Below are 22,009 nucleotides of genomic sequence, written 5' to 3' on the forward strand. Positions count from 1 at the left end.
ACCCAGGCTCCCACTTTGCAGGCAAATTCTTTACCAGCTGAGCCACCAGGGAAGCCTCTTTATATTTAATGGTTGTGAATAAATCGTGTCAGAGACATAGTCAACACTATGCATGTGTACTAATGATAAAACATTTTTATTACTTTCTGTAGAAGTAAACAACCAGTCTGCATTCCTACTAAAATTCTTGGGGTGTTTGGAGTTGTGCCCATTAAGTCAATTTCTTCTTCCAGTCCTGCTAGAAGAATTGTTTTGACATTTTACAGATCATTTCTTCTGTAGTTCTTTAGAGTCCTAGAAGGTGTTTTTTTCAAATGAAGTAAGAAATTTAAATATGAATTGTGCCAAGAATTCACCACATTAGAACAGAAAACCAATATATTTTTTTTTTAGTAGTCTTGATTTGTTTCACTTGATTAATCTCAGGTTGTTCTAGATTATTTAGTTATAATTCCTAGTTTTCCAGCTTTGGGGTCATTTGTCAGAGATAATCATTCATCATGGCTTTAAATATATAGAAAACTCTGTTTCAGGATACAGTTGAGGGAGAAAAGAAATTTATATAAACTATACTTTCAAGAAGAGACATCATTGGCTTTTCAAGAGTAATGTGCAACTAAATACTTTAGGCTGATTGTTTTTAAAGTATGGTATCCAGATCAGCAGAGGCAGCCTTGCTTTGAATCTTAATTAAAAATGCACAATTTTTGGTTCTTCCTAAGACCTGCTAAATTAGGACCTGTGGGGTTGGAGCCCAGCAAGTCCGCCAGATCATTATGATGCACGCTGAAGATCAACAGTCATTTCTTGGGAGTTTAAGAACATGGCTTTTAAAATCAGACATACTTGAATTCAAATTCCACTGTTTAATATCTGTAACTTTGGGCAAGTTACCTAACCTCTCTGAGCCTTAGTTTTCTCAGTTGTGAAATTGTGGACTGTCACCTCCCTCATTTGGATCAGGGTATATGGGATTGTTTGTAAATTGCCTAGTAGAGGAACTTAAAAATGATCACCGTTTCTATTTAAATATGTACTATTTTGTTTTATTGATTCTGAAACAAAATTACCCTATATTAGTATTTCTGAGATTATATGTGTCTTACATGATTAGGAAATATTGTGTCAGTTTAATTATTAGAGTTTTTTCCTTAATGGCACATAAAATAATGGTATATTTAAATGCTGTCTGTGATTCGCTGATACATGATATTATGTTCAAGATGCATGAACACTGTCTAGGTTGGGCATATATTTGAGTGTGTATTGACTGATGAGACAAGTATTGAATTGGCCTTAGAGAGAGCAGGCAGTGTCTCTAATTAGACACTGTAGAGGTTGAATTTAGCAAACAGTTGTGACTGGAACTGATCATCTGAATGTGAATAAAAGCAAAAATAATCCAAAGTGTAAAATAAAATTCATACTGGTATAAGAAAAATTTTTATAAATTTTCCATTAGTCTTTTTATGCTTCCCTTAAATCTCTTGTCATCAGCCATTGGTTTTTAACACAATTCCTGTGGCATTTTAACAGTATGCTTGCAACATCTCCAAACCCAGACCTGCTGAGTTGAGATATCCAGGCTTTCCAAATATATCCATTATCTCTGCCAGAATAAAGTTAATTATATTTGTTCAGTTATAATTTGTAAATGAAATTACTTTTTCCAGTACTGCTTTTAAGAAAAGAATTCTTTAATGACTTGTACTTTTCTTAATTAGCTATCCTTCACTCCCTTCCCTCTCTTCGCTTTTCTCAGTGGTCTTGGAAGAGGAGGTAGATGTTGACATTTCTGTTTAGTGCTGGGAAACTTTACTCTGTTTATAATTTTTATGAAGTGGTACCATACCCCTCTGGTTTTCTCCTCTGTTTTCATGTATATCATCCAGTGATGAGCTTTAAGCTATCTTTAGCCAGCTTTAACTTTAGCAAGTTCCTTTTTGTTTTGGTTGGAATTTATTGCTTTCTATATCCACTTCGTGTCTGCTTTTTATTGTAGGTGCTGTACTGTGTCTAAGCATGAGATAATCCTTTATCCTACTCCTTATCTTTATTGCTTTTTCCTGAACTCCTCCCTTTTTGAATTTGTAAGCCGAAGGAAAACATTAATTTTATTTAATTTTAAGATTCTTTTAATGAAAATAACAAAAACATAGCATAGACCATCTGGATTTTCTGTGTTATTTTTTCTACTTGCCAGTTGTGATTGCCAAGCATGTTCTTATCTCATCAACCATAAGGAAGTCTGTGCCTGACCTAGGATCTTTCCTTTTTTTTTTAGAAACTTGTGGTGGAGAATGTTGATGTGCTAACACAAATGCGGACCAGCTTTGACAAACCCGACCAGATGGCTGCCCTCTTTAAAAGATTATCATGTGGGTAACTCATGCTTTTTATAAGAATTAAGAAGACCCTGAAACTCAGTCTTTATTAGTTTTTGCTCAAATGTAAATATAAGTAGAAATTATGAAAAGCATTCTTCACTAGAACATTTTAGCAGTGAAAGAATCTTTTAAGTGAATGGCTTATCTGTTTCATAATTTTTTTTCTTACCATACTCTTAGCATCACACATTAAATATTCAATATCATTATCAGTTAACTCATGAAACCATTAAATAAGTTAATCTACATTAATTTAGACCAAAGGAGATTTAACTTTTGAGTCTGTAACTTTCTAAAAATTAGCATTATTGAGGTATAGCTTATATAAGTAAAATGTGCATTTTAGTGAACAGTGTGATGGTTTTTGACAGATGTATACATCCACATGGGCTTCCCTCATAACTCAGTTGGTAAAGAATCTGCCTCTGATTCGGGAGATCTGGGTTCAATTCTTGGATCAAGAAGATCCCCTGGAGAAGGAACTGGCAACCCACTCCAATATTCTTGCCTGGAGAGTCCCCATGGACAGTGGAGCCTGGCAGACTAGTCCATAGAGTTGCAAGAGTTGGACATGACTTAGCGACTAAACCACTACAGCCATATATCCACATAACCATTACCACAGTCAAGATGTAGAGCAGTCTTGTCAGTCAGTCAGTTCATTCGCTCAGTCATGTCCAACTCTTTGCTAGCCCATGGAGGAACAGTCTCTTCACTTCAGAAAACTCATGATTCCTTGTAGTCAGTTTCATACCCCTTGACAATGACTGATCTCATTTCTATCACTATAGAAATGATAAATTTAAGTTTACCTGTTCTGTTGTATAAACAGTGTGTACTCTTTTGTATATATTGTTGAGATTCACCTCTCTTTGTTAAGTGAATCAGTAACTTGTTCCTTTGTATTGCTAACCTAGGATTCATTGCATGAAAACCTGAGCCTCCAACTTAAAATTTTTTTTTACATATCTTCTTGATACTGATTCTTTGTGTGAGCTATATTGTGAAATAACAGTGAATCTTAAGTGTTTAGTAAAGTATGTTTATCCAGGCAACTATTTTAGATCCACTTGAGTTAATTTCATCTGCTTTTTGTCCTTGAACTCAGAGTTATAATTAAAAACTAAAAGTCACACTTCCTATTGATTCTATTTAAAAACCTTTCCAACTTTAAAGACTTAGTGAAATCCTGAATAAAATACTTTCTATATTTGAGAAAACCAGAGAGTTTATTTTCCCAAATAAAAGATAATCCTGAAGTAAATTAAAGACATGCATAGAGTTTATGTACTTCCCCTTTGATATTTTTCTTTTAAATGTTTTGCAGCTATATCAAATTCTATAAAACTATAAAATGACTTCAAGAATCACTTCTTTAGGCTAGCTTATCTTGCTTTTAAAAATACAAAGTTATACGCATGTACACCTGTGGTGGATTCATGTCAATGTATGGCAAAACCAATACAGTATTGTAAAGTAAAATAAAGTAAAAATAAAAAACTTTTTAAAAATACAAACTTATTTAATAAAAATTAATATGAAACTAAACTACAGGAGCTTCTCTGGTGGTCCAGTGATTTAAGAATCTGCCTGCCAATGCAGGGACACGGTTTGATCCCTGGTCTGGGAGGAAGGTCCCACATGCTGTGGGGTAGCTAAGCCCATACGCTGCAGCTACTGAGCCAGTGCTCTAGAGCCTGTGAGCCACAGCTACTGAGCCCACACGCCATAACTTCTGAAGCCCGGATGCCTGGAGCAAGTGCTTCCCAACAAAAGAAACCAGACAACCAGAAGCCCAAGCACCTCAGCAAAGAGTTGCCACCACTCATCGCAACTAGATATAAAGCCCATGCATGATAATGAAAACCCAGAGCAGCCAAAAGTAAATAAAAGCAAAAAAACGTCCCACTAAACTACGTTTCAGGTTGCCTTACAGCAGATCAGCCTTTGCCGTAGCTTTAAAGGGAAAGCAGCAAATGAGGTTTCGGAGGTGATGAAACTTTGCCACTGTGGTGATGATAATAAGTAGATCTATACATATTAAAAGTTTTTCCTAGAACTGTACACTGAAAGGGGGAAAAGTCAGCTTTACTCTTGGGAACTTTGGGAAATGAAATTTTTTAAATGAAAAAGATTGACTTGGTAGCATTATACAGGAGAGGAGTGTGAATGAATAGTTACTATTATTTAAATCCCTATCTGATCTCTTTTCTTCATTGGTATACTATATACTTATATTTTCTAGTATGCTTTACTTTATTCTTATTATTTTTGTTTTTCATGTTTCTTTCTTTTTAAATACTCATTTGACCACCCTTACTGGCCTTACTGGCCTGAATTTCATGCTAATAAACAATATTCTGGCTGTATCATCTGGTTAGAGGCAACTAACCCACTACAGTGTCCAATGCATGTTTACTATTACTTTTAACTCTATTTGTTGAAATGAAACAATATTTTTTGTGATTTGGAAAAAGAAAAGGTCTGCTCAAGAGTGATCTACTTAGGGGATAGAGAAAGCTACTCTTTGAGTTGAACTATTTTCCAGAATACTCTTCTGTCTCTAATCTTGTTTTTACCTTTGTGCTAAATTGATGGATGGACTTTTGTAGCAGTTTGATTTTCATAGTCAGCTAACACATTCTTTTAAATACTCTTAAAAAGAGAAAGCTATGTAATTTATTAAAAGTAGCTCTGGGGAATTCCGTGGTGGTCTAGTGGTTAGGTCCTTTCACCACTGTGGCCCTGGTTCAGTTCTTGGTGGAGGAACTAAGATCTCACAAGCCACATAGTGTGCCCGCACCCCCCCCCCCCCCGCCCCCCACCAAAAAAAAAAAGCTCTGAATTGGGAGGCAATCAGCAATTAACTTTTGAGTTTTTCATAATTTCTGTGTGACTTGAACAAATTTATTTTATTTATTGAAACTATAAATTAAACAAAATTTCTTACTGTGAAGTTTCTCAGAACTTTTAATATGTTGTTACTGTGCATATTTAAGAGGAATTTATAGATACAGTCTTTGCAAACTTTGTTAAATTCTGGGTAACATCTTTGGAAAGTATATGATTGTATCACCCTACTTATTTTCTGATTGCTCACCTTATTCTCTGGATTCTTTTTTCTGGGTTTCCTGTCCTGTTTTTTTTAGACTGGCATGCCCCTTTGTTCTCACTCCTCCTTAATGCCCATAAATTGGATGACATGTTCTTAGAGAAATTTTTTCTTTTACTCTCTTTATTTCATCTTTTCTGGATAGTAACAACTTCCTAGTCTCATTTCTTGACTAATCATTCCATTAAACATCCTCTTGTTTTCTGGGTCTTAGGCACTCTGCTGAGTCCTAAAGATAGATAGATAAAAAGGACTTTGCTCATGTGGAATTTGTATTTGTGCCTTACATGGTTTTGTTAACACTACTATTTTGATTCTCATCACATTTTGGTTTATTTTATGCTTTTTCATGTGTAGTAATAAAAGATGATTATGGTAAAGATTTAAACAAACCACACAGGAGGTAGGAAGTCAAAACAAAATAATTCATTCCTATTGCTCAAAAGTATAACTGCAGTTAACAGTTTCTCTATACATCTGTCTGGCAATTTGTTATATATATAAAATATGTGTGTGTGTATGTTTCATATAAATAGGATTCTATTTTCTTAGTTTTCTTGACAGTGCCTTTAAATTGTTACTTAAGATCTAGGTTATTGTTCTATTTGTATCTGCTTTATTACATAGTACAGTGCCTTGTGTATGAGGAGTAATTCAATAAGTATTGGCTTTTTAAAAATGAAGGTATTTATCCTTCTAATCCTAATTTCCCTTGATTTTATTTAACCAAGTTTTAATTTTGAATATAATACTAATAAATTTCAGAATAATGCTCTCTGACCAAAATGTAAATGATCAAATCTATTCATAGTCTTCAGAAACCTGGTCTTATTGCTTATGATCTACATAATTAGTTTTTGTTTCTGGACTCTGGACCTCAACAACTTCTTCTTTCCCTAGTCTGTCTTCTCCTTCCTCCTACCTCTACCATTACTGTGATAGGATTATACAGGAGGCTGCTTGCATGATTATTTCACGATTCTGATGAACCATCTAAGCCATTTTAAAGAACGGTGTACTCCACTTGAAGTAAACAATAATTTCCTTAGTTTTAATATCAACTTTCAATACCTTTGCCTCTTTAATCATTTGTTATAATCAAATTGTTTTTAATTGTGCCTTTTATCATGGGGTTTTATGATAAAGAGTTTTTCCAAGGGTAAGAAAGAATCCAATTCACTCTCTTCTCTTTTCTCCTTCCTTTAAACTTAGCTGTTGACAGTGTCTTGAAGAGGATGACAATAATTGGTGTGATTTTATCCTTCCGATCATTGGCACAGGAAGCACTCAGAGATGTAAGAAGCCATTTTAAGTACATATTCTATAGCCAAATAGTCCTTTTTAATTTCCCAGAAATTAAAAGTAACTTTTACCATTTATAGTTGGCAGTAATATAACTAAAATTCCAGTTTTCATAGTTTATGTGAAATAAAGCATATAGAAATCATAGTTTACTGTTTTGTGTTTTGGTGATACAATTCAGGAGATACAACTTGCCTGGATATTGTGCTACTTTTTCAACTTTCTCTTCATTAAAGCATTTTCCATTTTGACTATACTCAGTTTGCCATCAAATGCATTCCATTAACGGGTACATTAGAAAATCATATGAAAATTGACAAAATAATTTTATGAAAGCTGAAAGTAGTTGAGTGGTAACATTTCATAAATTTAGAGATTGCCATTAAGAAATAATTATTTGTTTTCCTGCTAGGTCTTGTCCTACCACATTCCTTTTCTTGTCAGTTCAATTGAAGATTTCAAGGACCACATTCCAAGGGAAACTGATATGAAGGTAGTAAAACTTCTATTTGTATTTTACTGTTTCTAAAATGACATATTTAACTTATATATGAAGTAAAATTTAGTAAATCCTAAGATGTTATAAAGTTTAGAATAATGTGTTAACATTTTTGCCTTTGAAAAGGCATCTTTGAAAGCTCAGCACCAAAATACTATATAGGCATTTTGAAAGTCAGTCTTCCTTAATCACCTGTAGCAATGTAAAATGGGTTAATATCAGTCACCTTTTTTATTTTCAAAAAACATACTTCATATTTCTTCCTTTATTATATAAATATCAGTTTAACCTTTTACTATAAGAATATAAATGTTTTAAGAGGATCTTTGTTATTATTTATACAAATTCACAAACAGTACAATTAATTGATTAAGGTCTCTGGGTTTCTTTAACTCCATGGTCTCATGTGTTGCTGTGGAGGATTCTAAAAAATAAACAAAACAAACAGAAAACCCCAACAGAAAAATATACATCCTACTCAGAAGTGATTTTTTTTTTTTAAAGCCACAAGTCCCAACCCCCATCAAAATAAAGAAAGACATCTCCTCCTCCATTTAGAAACAGAATTTTTAAAACCCACCACCACCTGTTTTATTAACAATAGCCATAAGACATGAAATTCAGTCTCCTCGTCTTCACACCAGGGCTCCGGGCCCCTGTAAGCCAGCTCTAGCTCCTCTGCCCCCTACAGGAAGCTTCACTGTGCCTTTTTTGTAGGGAAGTGTGGAAGAGAGGGAGGGCAGGGCAGAGGCTTTGCATATATAATCATCATTTCAAGACACAATCTGCATCTCAGACAGACCCCCCCCCAAAAAAAACAAAAACAAAAACAAAAAAACCACAGTCCAACTCTCATGTCTCCCACACATTTGTGCTATATAAATTAAGTCAAGATTTAGGAGCACAGTTGGGTCTTCAAATGCTTAGAGACAAGGGGAAAAAGAAAAATAAGAGCCAGAAATGTGAAGTGGGAAACACCAGATGGATGGGGTTTGGGAAGAAGCCAAAATGAAAAAGACATACAAACCCAATGGGTATCTTCCTAGTCTAGGCACAAAAGTGTTTCAGTCTCAAAATATCTCTCTTAGAGAACTCCAGGGCTTCAGAGAAAAAAGTAAACTAAAACGAGTTAGCCTGACATATACGTGTCTGTGTGTGTGTATGTGTGTGTGTTGTGTGTGTGTGTGTAATTTATATAATATATATACTCAGTAGAAAAAGAAAAAAAAGACAAGTTGATGTCACGTTTCTTTAAAAAAAAACAAAACAGACAAATACAAATGAAATGAGCAAGAGTAACAGTGCTGTCAGAGGAGTGATGAGGCGAGACTGGGAAAAGTTACAAAGTGTAAGAAGGGTGAAAAGGCCGTTGTAGTTGGGTTTGCTTTTTTATATTTCAAAATAAAAACCAGATCACGGTATTCAAATGAAAGCTTAAGTGAAGGAGCTTAAGTGAAGGCAGACATTTTCCTCAACTCCCCAGGGCTGGAGGGATTGCTCACCCTCGCCCCAGCTTCCAGGCGCACAGTAGCTCAGTCCCTCCTCCGGGAGGAGTGGGTGGTAAGCAACCTGTCCAGGAGAGGGGCGGGGGTGGTGGGGGGTGGACACCACCCCCACTACACACAAAAAAAAAAAGGGGAGAGGGGAAGGGAGCCAGGGGCTTCCGGTCATTGCCCCACCGCATGCGTGGCCGGAGGGCGAACAGGGCAGGTGGGACAGACAGCTGCTGCTGGCCTCACCTGAACTTCTCACTGTCCGTCATCTGCCAGAGGCCCAGGTTGGGGCTCTCCAGGCTGCGCTTGGTAATGTGGGCCAGTCTCCTTTTCCTTAAACTATACATGGTCATGAGCAGAATGAAAAACCAGTGAAATGAGAGTTGTTGTGTTTTAAATGAAGCTAAATTCAGCTTTTAAAAATTGATGTTAAAAAGTCTTATAAAAGGATGTTAATTATGGGTTATAATTTTTTAAATTAATATACTGTTTGAAATAGAAAGGTTAGTAAACTTATGAGCATCCACAGGTTTCATTTTGAAAATTTATTGGCAGCGAAATATAGCCACTGATTGAATCACAGCAAATATTTACCAGTGGTTACACATCTAGATATAGTGGAAAAAACAGAATGGGAAACCGTTTTCATTCCAATCCCAAAGAAAGGCAATGCCAAAGAATGCTCAAACTACTGCACATTGCACTCATCTCACACGCTAGTAAAGTAATGCTCAAAATTCTCCAAGCCAGGCTTCAGTAATAACGTGAACCATGAACTTCCAGATGTTCAAGCTGGTTTTAGAAAAGGCAGAGGAACCAGAGATCAAATTGCCAACATCCACTGGATCATCGATAAAGAAGAGTTCCAGAAAAACATCTATTTCTGCTTCACTGACTGTGCCAAAGCTTTTGACTGTGTGAATCACAATAAACTCTGGAAAATTCTGAAAGAGATGGGAATACCAGAGCACCTGACCTGCCTCTTGAGAAACCTATATGCAAGTCAGGAAGCAACAGTTAGAATTGGACATGGACCAACAGACTGGTTCCAAATAGGAAAAGGAGTACGTCAAGGCTGTCTATTGTCACCCTGCTTATTTAACTTCTATGCAGAGTACATCATGAGAAACACTGGACTAGAAGCAGCACAAGCTAAAATCAAGATTGCCGGGAGAAATATCAATAACCTCAGATATGCAGATGACACCACCCTTATGGCAGAAAGTGAAGAGGAACTCAAAAGCCTCTTGATGAAAGTGAAAGAGGAGAGTGACAAAGTTGGCTTAAAGCTCAACATTCAGAAAACGAAGATCATGGCATCTGGTCCCATCACTTCATGGGAAATAGATGGGGAAACAGTGGAAACAGTGTCAGACTTTATTTTTCTAGCCTCCAAAATCACTGCAGATGATGATTGCAGCCATGAAATAAAAGACGCTTACTCCTTGGAAGAAAAGTTATGACCAACCTAGATAGCATATTGAAAAGCAGAGGTATTACTTTGCCAGCATAGTCTAGTCAAGGCTATGGTTTTCCAGTAGTCATGTATGGATGTGAGAGTTGGACTGTGAAGAAAGCTGAGCTCGAAGAATTGATGCTTTTGAACTATGATGTTTGAGAAGACTCTTGAGAGTCCATTGGACTGCAAGGAGATCCAACCAGTCCATTCTAAAGGAAATCACTCCTGGGTGTTCATTGAAAGGGCTGATGCTGAAGCTGAAGCTCCAGTACTTTGGCCTTCTCATGCGAAGAGTTGACTCGTTGGAAAAGACCCTGATGCTGGGAGGGATCGGGGGCAGGAGGAGAAGGGGACAACAGAGGATGAGATGGCTGGATGGCATCACCGACTCGATGGACTTGAGTTTGAGTGAACTCCGGGAGTTGGTGATGGACAGGGAGGCCTGGCATGCTGCGATTCATGGGGTCGCAAAGAGTCGGACACGACTGAGCGACCGAACTGACTGAACTGAGTGTTCTTATAGGTGACTCGAATTTAAACATTATGTATTTTTTCTTACTAAAGTGAGATTTCTCAGAAGTTTGTTAGTATGTTTCTTACTCTAGTTTTTATATTTTTTAGGTTGCAATGAATGTGTATGAATTATCATCAGCTGCTGGATTACCTTGTGAGATTGATCCTGCCTTGGTGGTAGCTCTTTCCTCACAAAAATCAGGTAAAATACATTAGTAAAATTATATAGTAGTCCTATTAAATAACCAGGGCAACACAAATATAGATGTAATACTTACTGTTCAGGTGTCTGCTTTATATCAATGGGTTTTTTGGGGGTTTTTTTGGTAGTTGGAATATATCAGTGCAGAAAATACCAAGATCCTTGTCTCCTGGAGCTTAATGTTATAGTGCAGTCATCACAGAGATTAGATATTTAAGTCTTAAGACTGGATAAGGTTATTAAGCCCATTTGTTACGCAGAGGTGAAGAGGGTCAAAGTCTGAGTCCTGGGCCACTCTCAAGTTTAAGAGTTCAGGGAGAAGAGGAGGAACTACCAAAAGAGAAACTGAGAAGGAAGGATCTGTAAAGGAGAAGAAAAACCAGGAAAGAATCACTTCCATTTGAGTGGAAAGGAAATGGTCAGTTGTGTAGAATTAATAGGTGTGACAAGAGCAGTGTCAGTGGAGTCCTGAAAGCAAAAAGCTCATTAAAGAGGGCTGAAAAGAAAACAGGAGAAAAGAAATTAGAGAAAATGAGTATAAAACAACTCTCTTGCAGACTTTTACTGTATAAAGGGGAGCAAAGAAATAAAACTGTAGTAGCTAGAGGCAGAGTGAAATCAAAAGAAGAAAATTTTTCAGATGGGAAAATAAGTGTTTGTCTGCTGATGGAAATCATCTAATAGCTAGAAGCATTTTTATCTAGAAAAGGATGTCTTGGGAGTTCCCTGACAGTCTACTGGTTAGGAACTAAGATCCTACAAGCTGTGGCACAGCCAAAAAAAGAAACCCTAAGACATAAATTTTTTAAATGTATAAAAACTATGAAAGTTTATCCCATTTTAATTGGACTAGAGCTACTTACCATAGAAAGTCTGTGCATTATTCGGTTCAGTTCAGTCGCTCAGTTGTGTCCAACTCTTTGTGACCCTGTGAATCGCAGCATGCCAGGCCTCCCTGTCCATCATCAACTCCCAGAGTTCACTCAAACTCACGTCCGTCGAGTTGGTGATGCCATCCAGCCATCTCATCCTCTGTCGTCTCCTTCTCCTCCTGCCCCCAATCCCTCCCAGCATCAGAGTCTTTTTCCAGTGAGTCAGCTCTTCGCATGAGGTGGCCAAAGTACTGGAGCTTCAGCTTTAGCATCAGTCCTTCCAATGAACACCCAGGGCTGATCTCCTTTAGAATGGACTGGTTGGATCTCCTTGCAGTCCAAGGGACTCTCAAGAGTCTTCTCCAACACCACAGTTCAAAAGCATCAGTTCTTTGGCGCGCAGCTTTCTTCACAGTCCAACTCTCACATCCATACATGACCACAGGAGAAACCATAGCCTTGACTATGGACCTTTGTTGGCAAAGTAATGTCTCTGCTTTTGAGTATGCTATCTAGGTTGGTCATAACTTTTCTTCCAAGGAGTAAGCATCTTTTAATTTCATGGCTGCAGTCACCATCTGCAGTGATTTGGAGCCCCCAAAAATAAAGTCTTGACACTGTTTCCCCATCTATTTCCCATGAAGTGATGAGACCAGATGCCATGATCTTCGTTTTCTGAATGTTGAGCTTTAAGCCAACTTTTTCACTCTCCTCTTTCACTTTCATCAAGAGGCTTTTGAGTTCCTCTTCACTTTCTGCCATAAGGGTGGTGTCATCTGCATATCTGAGGTTATTGATATTTCTCCTGGCAATCTTGATTCCAGCTTGTGCTTCTTCTGTAATATTAAATATTTAAAATATTTTAAGATCAGCCCTTTAAAATGTATTACTCAGAATTCTAGTTTTTTCCACAAAGTAAAATGTTTCATCTGTTTCTGGTACTAAAATGCTTCCCCTACTTCCTTGGATATAACATGGTGTTTGTCTAAGTTCATCAGTTCTTTTTTGATTTGACATTAGTTTTGTTTCATCACTTACGCAAAATGTTAATTATAATCACATGGATAATTATTGCAACTAGCTTGATTTGCCAGGGCTGTATTTTTTATAATCAGCCAGGTTAAAAAAAATTTTATTGAAGTGTATATCATTGATTAACGGTGTTGTGCCAGTCTGCTGTACAGCAATGTGACTCAGTTATACACATAAAATTCTTTTCCATTGTGATTTATCACAGGATATTGAGTATAATTCCCTGTGCTATGGTAAGACCTTGTTGTTTGAAAGTGAAAGTGTTAGTTGCTCAGTCATGTCTGATTCTTTGAGACCCCATGTACTGTAGCCCGTCAGGCTCCTCTGTCCATGGAATTCTTCAGCAAGAATGCTGGAGTGGGTTGCCATTTCCTTCTCCAGGGGATCTTCCTGACCCCGGGATCGAACCTGGGTTTCCTGCATTGCAGGCAGATTGTTTACCATTTGGCCACGAGGGAAGCCCATGCCATATTTTAGATTCCACATATATTATATGGTATGTATTCCACATGATATCATATGGTGCTTGTCTTTCTCTTTCTGATTTCCTTCATTTAGTATGATAATTTCTAGTTGCTTCCATGTTTCTGCAGTTGGCATTGTTTTGTTCTTTTTTATGGCTGGGTAGTATTCCCTTCATCTGTTGATGGATGTCTTTATCCGCTCATCTGTTGATGAACATTTGGATTGTTACCCTGTTTTGGCTATTGTGAATAGTCATAATCAGCTAGATTTTTCAAATATATTCTGACTCTTGTCTTATGTTAAATTCTTTATTATATATAGTTAGTGGAGTGACTCGAAATTCTCAGGTACCAGATAAGTGAAATACCTAGATAACACACAATTTTAGTATATGGATACAATAAATGTTTTAGATAAATTATTTTACAATTAATAATTAAAACATTAGGACAGTGTTACTTATATTCATTTATGACTGGTTCCTCCTGTCTTCTAAAATGAAGAAGTTAGAAATCCAGTTTACTTTATACGTTTATATATTTTTAATAGTAATTATCAGATCACATGTATATCTATTTTAGAAAAAAATTGAGTTTTTTGGATGACTTGGCAGAGTAAGTTAGGAGATAATTTTCTATACTGAAACATAGAATTTTCCTATTAAATAATTTATTATTAGTTATCAAGTAGAAGATTTTAGGATTTCAGTTATTCTAAATATATTTTTAGTCCTGTAACCTTACAATTTAAAAAACAAAAAGGAAATTTTGCCTTACTGTTTTTTCAGATGTCCTTGAAATATGCTTAACAACTTGATAACGGCTGATACTATTGTGTATTATTTCTATGCATTCTATATTTCTTGTAACAAAATCGTAATCAGCTCTATAGAGACTCAGTAAAAGACATAAAAATTAAAATGTGCTTTTTCCGATTTAGATCGTCAACTCTTAACTAATCTTGATGTTATTTGTAATTTTTCTGCCTTAGAAAACATAAGTCCAGAAGAAGAATATAAAATTGCCTGCCTCCTAATGGTGTTTGTGGCCGTTTCTTTGCCCACACTGGCCAGTAATGTGATGTCTCAGTATAGCCCTGCTATAGAAGGTAATAGTAGTTTAAAATTCTTTTGGCATTGGGAGAGTTATGAGTTTTGATATAGTAGGTACTTTTCAAGTAATTGTGTATTTTTTTTAACACAATAAGAAGTGGATTAAGTTTTGCTACTTACTAGATGTATAATCTTAAGACTGAAGTTTTCTTTTTCTAAGCCCCAGTTTCACATACACATATGAAGTGTGTACATGTGAGCCTGTGGGTGCCTGCACATGTATGTGGCAGGGGATAGTGAAGGGACTATCCAACTCAGGATTATTTAAAGGATTGAATGGGGAAATGTTCGTAAAGCAGCTAAGCTCTTAATAAGTTTCCAAGACAGTGTAAAACTGATATATGGTTTCTTTTAGGGGTTTTTGAAAATGTGCCTGTTTAATACAGCAATGTTACTCTCTTCTACACTATTTTTAAAGGCACTAGTTCTCATGAAAGTAAAAAGAAGCCAAGGCAGGTTATGCCTCAACTCTGTTTTTAATCATGCCACTATTTATGTAGATTATAAAGTCATTAAAGATTTTATATTTTGAAGTCACACAGAAACCACAAACCCTATATGCACTTTCTCAGGGCACTGCAACAACATACATTGCTTGGCCAAAGCCATCAACCAGATCGCTGCAGCTTTGTTTACAATTCACAAAGGAAGCATTGAAGATCGGCTTAAAGAATTTTTGGCGGTACGTATAATCAGGCAAAATTCATGACTTTTTTTTTTTGTTTTGTTTTTGTTTTTAGAGAAAATTAAAAATCACAACTGTGGGTTGTAACAAAGTAAATTCTCTTAATTTATTCATTTTTGGAAGAAGAAACAGGTAAAGACAGGGTATTAAAATCAAGGAGCAATTAGATTAGCATTTTTCCCCTTTGGCCTAGCAGTCTCTTGTTTCTAGAACTCTGCAATATGACTTTTTTCTGAGCTGATGTTTGGACTGCTCTAGAATTTTGCCTAAGTGTTTGAAAGAGAACAAAACGAAAGAAAGACTGAGGAGAAGAATGAATGTTCCCTCTAAAAGGGTATATTTTATTTATTTCCATTTATTTGGAGAAAGTCTGTGAATGGAGACAAATTCAAAAATAAGAATACTACTCACTGCCAAAAGAAGGTAGTAATGCTGACTCTAGCCTCATGAAGTATTGCTCTTAGTTTCTGTGGTAGTGTAGCTCTTTCTTTCCTTTATCAGCATACCTTTTCATATTTTACTTAGAAGACACACTTATATAAGAACACTAGAATATTTGCATCTTTCTAAGTTATAAATCCTGTTAGCTTTTAATAATTCTTTTTTTAATTTTTAAAGCAAATGTAGTACTAATTGGAGAATAAAATAACATCTATTTCAAAGAAAACAGTCATAAGAGTTAAAATTTTTCATTTTAATTTCCTTCATTCAAGACCTAATGTCTTAATCTCACTGTAGTATTATTAACTCAAACTCAGTGTGAAATTTTCTTATTTGGCAATTAGGAAATATAGTTAATACAGATGTTGGGAAGAGAAAAAGGAATTTAAATTATTGTGGTTTTTTTTTTTTCTCACTTGTTCTAAAAAAATATCTGTTTTAAAGACCAGTAAGAATATTTGATTAGCCAAATATTTATTATTCCAATAATTATTATTGGAAATCATTCTAATAATTTTTCAGTATTATTTATTATCTTTGTGTCTGTTTATACCTTAATAGCTCTTAAATGTTGCTTGAAAGTATAGAACCTAAGCTCACCTTGTTATTGAAATGTGTTGCAAGTTGAAGCATACTGAAGATAAATACATGGTGAAAGTTTTATTTTAAAAAAACTTATTTACTTAAAATGTATGTATACTTTTAAGCTTGCATCTTCCAGTCTACTGAAAATTGGCCAGGAGACAGATAAAACAACTACACGGAATAGAGAATCTGTTTATTTACTGCTAGATATGGTAAGTCTTACTTTAATTTTTGTTAATCACAAAAAGGTTCCAGTCATTCCTGATAGTATTTTCTTGGTATTTTAGTCATTAAATAGTAATAAGAGCTGATATACTTTTTTGACAATTTATATTCACTCCACCCAAGCCACACATTTCCTAATAATTGCTGAAAAGACTGCCATGTGGTAAGGATATCAGAAAACGACAGAATGAATCACCATTACCTGTAGAGTGTTCTTTTATAAATAGTTTTTCAACCTGTTGGGAAACACTCAAGCTTTATATTTTCCTAGTCTTCCTAGTTTCATCTCTTTCTAGTTTTCTGAATGTTCTGTTTTCTGACTCCATCTCACCCATCTAATAACATTTCCTATAACTTTCTGTGCCTAGTCAGTTCCTTCTTTTTACTACCATGAAGCCAGCTGTGCTTATTTCTGTAGTGTGATTGTTTCCTCACTTAGAATAATTTCCTTTATCTGCAGAGGTCTGTGTCTAGCCTAATAATGATTCCACATACTTTGTAGCTCAGATTCTTTTTTTAGATAGACTTTGATTACTTTAGCCTACACTGATTTTTCTTCTCTTTTGAAAATTCTAGAATTTAAGCTTTCCACTTGATTATAGATGGTCTGAGGTTTGATTTGGCTTTTTAGCTTAGTGTTGTGTTCCCAGTTAGACTTGATGATATGGACTGCATTTTAAATAAATGGTATATTGTTGAGGGCAATACAAGTTCTTGGTATTTCTTGTTGATTAACTGATTTAATTGAGAAGTAGTGATTTAAAATGTTTTAGTGCATACACTATGGCACATTTACATTTCAGATTTTAAAGTAAAAGTAAAGTACTTTAAAAGTAAAAGTAAAAATTTATGTGTTCCCAGTAAGAGCAATATAAACTGATGCTTTATTCATTGTCAGTAAATGTTTCCATTATAAGTAACTTGAATTAATACATTTTTGGAATTTTTCAGATTGTGCAGGAATCCCCATTCCTGACAATGGATCTTTTGGAATCTTGTTTTCCTTATGTCTTGCTGAGAAATGCATACCACGCTGTCTACAAGCAAAGTGTTACATCCTCTGCATAAAATACCTACTTATTGAAGACAAGCACGCATTTTTGTTGCCTCTGTTTTACCTGTAAACTGTGGAACTGTTTGACCTTAAGACCTGAAAAACAGTTTTGTGGATTATAAATTTCTTTCATATGGTTGTATTTTCTGATCATCAGTTTCTTAATACGGTTGTACTTCAGTATACTTGGTTGATTTAGGTTGCACATTTACGGAATTCACTGAAATTATTCCAATAATTTTAGAATATCATTTGTTTGAAAATCATACATTCTCTATGTTTTTGATATTTGATAAAGAAAAAAACACCTTTGCTTGTTTATTTCTGAAAAATAATTGTATTTAGTGATTATTTTAGATAGTGATATTATAGCATTCATTGTGTGTAAATTATTTCATATAGGGAAGAGTTCTGACCTGTACCTATTATGGTTCTTATTGAAAACAAAACTGGATGTGCATTTCTGTGATGTTATGAATACATTTCTACTTTATTTTGAAACATTTGCCAAACTAATTACTGTAACACTGTATAACATTAAAAGTGTTCATGGACTGCTTAGCATTAGAAGCAGACTGTGTCCCCAAATTCTAAAACAGCAGCAAATGATGTTGCTTGTATAAAGCCTAATAATAATTTTTAGACTAATTTCCATGGTGCCCTGTTGGCATTAGCACTACCATTGTACCCTGCTGTATAATAAATAATCTTAGACATTTATCAACTGTTGATACAAATGTTAGTCCCTAACCACTTTTTATATGTTTTAAATTTTTGAAATTCAAGTGTACCTGCCGTAACAAAATAAACACTAGACTATCACATTTTGAATGATTTCTTTTTGGGATCCTCAGAAATTTATTCAGTAAAATGGAATTTTTTTTGTTTAAACTTAGTTTAAAATAAACTTTATTTTAGGTATATCTAAGTAGCACATTGATACTAGGTCACCTATTATAAGATTTGCTTAAATGTTTTGAAAAATATTCCACTAGAAAAAATATTAAAATTAGAAAATAAAGTTGCATAACATGTTTTAAAAATTAAGAGCTAAAAGGAAACTTGTGTGCCATCAGCTTGCTAATTTTTATCAGTGGGAAAATAGATTTATTTGAAAGATTGGGGGGAAAACAAAGAATGATCACAGAAATAGACTTTTTCTCATGAGCTGTGTATCTGGATATCATAGAGCTTCTGTTGTTCACAAGCTGGTATATATACACTGGTAACTTGTGTTAAGATAAAAGAAAGCTACTGTGAACGTAGTTATTTTTTTGTAGTTCAGATACTGGAATGAAATTGAAGTGCCACAAGACTGTATTTCTATTTTGGGTATGGTTTCTCTAGTTTATATTTAAAGCAGGGAATAGTTGTCACTATCTGTTGAAAATTTCCAGTGGTAAGGAATTTTTTAATAAAATAGTTTTAGACTTGAAATAACCTAAATACACAGTAAACAGTTCAAAGTAAGATTAAATGCTGTTTGCTTTGAAATACTAGGATCCTAGAGCGGTAATAACTTGTCAGTAGTAATATCCTCAAAGGTAAAATAGGCATTTTGAGTATATACACTTCCATTGGGCTAGTATGTGGAAGGGTTAAGACATTATTTACCCCTCTTCAGGTGAAGAAAAAAGTCACTCCTTCATAGTCCTGTCAAGTTTATCTTGCCCCAGTTTTTGTCTCATATACCTAAACTGACTGACTAACTGGTGTACTACAGGATTGTTCTTTGCAGAGAGTCTTTCTACCCCTCCCCCCAAACAAATTTTTAAATAAAGTTAAAAGTAGATTAACACTCCTATTTTTAACATCTTGTTTGTCTTAACTTTTCTTATTTTCTTCTGAATTTATACTGCAAACATGCTGTTTTTGTTGTTTTCTCTACAGTAATGTAATCATAACATATATACTTGCCTGTAATCTATTTATTTCACTCAAGTAGAAAAAGTCTGCTATTTGATATTCTTTTTAATGCCTCTTTGTATACCATAACTAGTTTAAAAGTTTCTTGTAGATGAACATTTAGGCAGATTTCTTCTTGTTCATTACAGGCATACCTTGGAGATATTGTTGATTCAGTTCCAGACCCCTACAGTAAAGTGCGTATCACAATAAAACAAGTCATATGAGTTTTTTTTATTTTCCAGTGCATATAAAAGTTATGTTTACACTACACTGTAGTGTGTTAACTGTGAAATAATAGTATGTCTAAAAAAACACATACATTAATTTAAAATGTTTCATTGTTAAAATCATGCTAGCCATCATCTGACAATGCAGAGTTACTACCAACATTCAATTTATAAAAAATGCAGTATCTGCAAAGTGCAATAAAGGAAAGCGCAATAAAAGGAAGTATTCCTGTGTTATAAATAATATCTTGGTGAACTTGGGCTTTTATCTCCTTTGGCATAATTTCTTACAAATAAAATTGCTTGGTAGAAGGGTGTATACATTTTAAACATATTAAATTTCCCTCCAATGAGATTATATCAGTTTTACTCTTACAATTATGTGTTTGAGTATAATTTCCTCCTGTGGTAAACTGTTGATACATAAACCAATTTTACTGTTGTTGATGCATCTTTGCCTCTTTAAAAGATGAAACATAAATGTTTTAATTTGCATATCTTTGCTTATTAGTAAAGTGGAATATCTTTTTTAAGTTTATTTGTTGTTTTTATTTAATGGATTACTTATTTTCAAGTGGAATGTTCCAGATTTCTTTAAATGCTAATGGGACACATTTGCATGTTATTTTTCTGCATGTATTTAGAATTGAAAACACCTCCCAAACAATGTTAAGTGTAGTGATATGACTATTAAAATATAGTCCATAGTAATTAATGTTAGTATACAGCTACTTTGATTACTGAATTTTAATTGACCGTTAGGAGTACAAAGTATTTATTTCCAAATCCAAGTTAAGAACAGCATTGCTATAAAATGGTGTATCCCTGTTAAAGAATGAAGGGACTTCCCTGGTGGTCCAGTGGTTAAGACTCCAGGCTGTAATGGGGGAGGCCTGGGATTCAAACCCTGGTCAGATAACTAGATCCCACATGATGCAGCTACCATGTGCTGCAAAGAAGGTTGAAGATCAGACCTGGCACAGCCAAATAAATAAAAATAATTTTTTTAAATGAAAAGATATCCAATTTAAGTATATAAACTACAGAGTAGATTGAAATTATGCCATGACACTAATTCCTTAATTCTAAATTTAAACTGTTAAACAGGTGTATTGTTAAGTTACACAGTAAGCTAATTCCAAAAGGTACTCTATATGTAGGAAACTATCTAAAAATTTTAACCTCATTTCTCAGATATGTCATTTTGAAAACTTTATGTTCTCAAGTAAAAATATCTACCAATCAGTGACTGATTCATGTCATTGTATGGCAAAAACCACTACAATATTGTAAAGTAATTAGCCTCCAATTAAATAAATTTTTAAAAAATCTGCCGATCAAAAGGTGAAAAGCTGGAAGGCTTTCCTTGCATTTCGTACTGATAGCCTGGTATACATACTTTAAAAAAAAAAATCACTTTCCCCATAAATTGATGTAATTAATACTAACCTTTTAAATTACCAATAAAATAGCCAATTAAATCACATCCTGTAAACTTAACTTGTAAAGCTCTATATTTTAATGTGCTTGCTAAATTTGTGTTTCTATCATTCATTCCGGCACAGACTTCATTTTTTGGAAAGTTCCCTTTTTACAGAATACTTTGGAACCTAGGTAAAGTGGCCATTTTCTTATTAAATATTCAGAGGAAATAGAAATCTACATCATATATTAAGTGTAACTAAGAAAAGAAATCACTCCTTAGCTGTCATTAATCCATCTTTATTTACTGTAATCACTACCTATTTTTTAGATAGAGCTAATGTAGGATTTCTGATCACAAAGTGTCCTCTATTCAGTCAGTTGGAGAGCACATGTCTGAACTGTTGAGGATGAAGGAGGTTACCCCTGCCTTCCAGGATCTTAGAGTGAACTTTGTACTGGTTTAAGTCATAATTTAATCAACTGTTCTATTGTGCTAGTGTTGCCAGTTTCTTAAACCACCGCTCCCACCCCACCTCAAATAGTAAAATAGTAGATGCTCACTACCATAGGACTAGGGCTCTGGTATTTTTTCAGGAGGGAAAACAGTTGGAAGCTTAGAGTTAAGGGAAGATTGAGTCCAGAAAGTTAAGTCAGAACCTGGCTTTATGGGTTATAATTGGCACAATGCTATGGTGATCATTGTGAGAGTCTGATGCAGTTGAGTAAGTATTGGCTGATGCTGTGCTGTGCTCAGTTGCTCAGTCATGTCTGACTGTACGACCCCATGGACTGTAGCCCACCAGGCTCCTCTGTCCATGGGGATTCTCCAACCAAGAATACTGGAGTGGATTGCCATGCCCTCCTCTAGGGGATGTTCCCACCCAGGGATCAAACCAGGCTCTCCTGCATTGCGGGTTGGATTCTTTACCATCTGAACCATCAGAGAAGCCCAAGAATACTGGAGTGGGTAGCCTATCCCTTCTCCTCGGGATCTTCTCTACCCAGGAATCGA

At 35.0% G+C, this 22,009-nt stretch overlaps 1 protein-coding gene across 4 annotated transcripts in view; it reads left to right on the top strand.

Moving 5' to 3' along the window:
- Positions 1-20,110, top strand: part of NCKAP1 (NCK associated protein 1) — a 111,272-nt gene extending 91,162 nt beyond the window's left edge. For all 4 annotated transcript variants that reach the window (XM_060409664.1, XM_060409665.1, XM_027964768.3 and 1 more), the window contains 8 exons: positions 2,285-2,378; positions 6,712-6,794; positions 7,214-7,294; positions 10,874-10,967; positions 14,327-14,443; positions 15,020-15,129; positions 16,281-16,370; positions 17,335-20,110. In XM_060409664.1, the coding sequence (XP_060265647.1) occupies positions 2,285-2,378; positions 6,712-6,794; positions 7,214-7,294; positions 10,874-10,967; positions 14,327-14,443; positions 15,020-15,129; positions 16,281-16,370; positions 17,335-17,451 (786 nt within the window). In that variant the 3' untranslated portion in view covers positions 17,452-20,110. The remainder of the gene's footprint in view (positions 1-2,284; positions 2,379-6,711; positions 6,795-7,213; positions 7,295-10,873; positions 10,968-14,326; positions 14,444-15,019; positions 15,130-16,280; positions 16,371-17,334) is intronic.
- The last annotated feature ends 1,899 nt before the right edge of the window (positions 20,111-22,009 follow it).

This window comes from Ovis aries, chromosome 2 (assembly GCF_016772045.2).
Source record: "Ovis aries strain OAR_USU_Benz2616 breed Rambouillet chromosome 2, ARS-UI_Ramb_v3.0, whole genome shotgun sequence".
Classification (NCBI taxonomy): domain Eukaryota; kingdom Metazoa; phylum Chordata; class Mammalia; order Artiodactyla; family Bovidae; genus Ovis; species Ovis aries.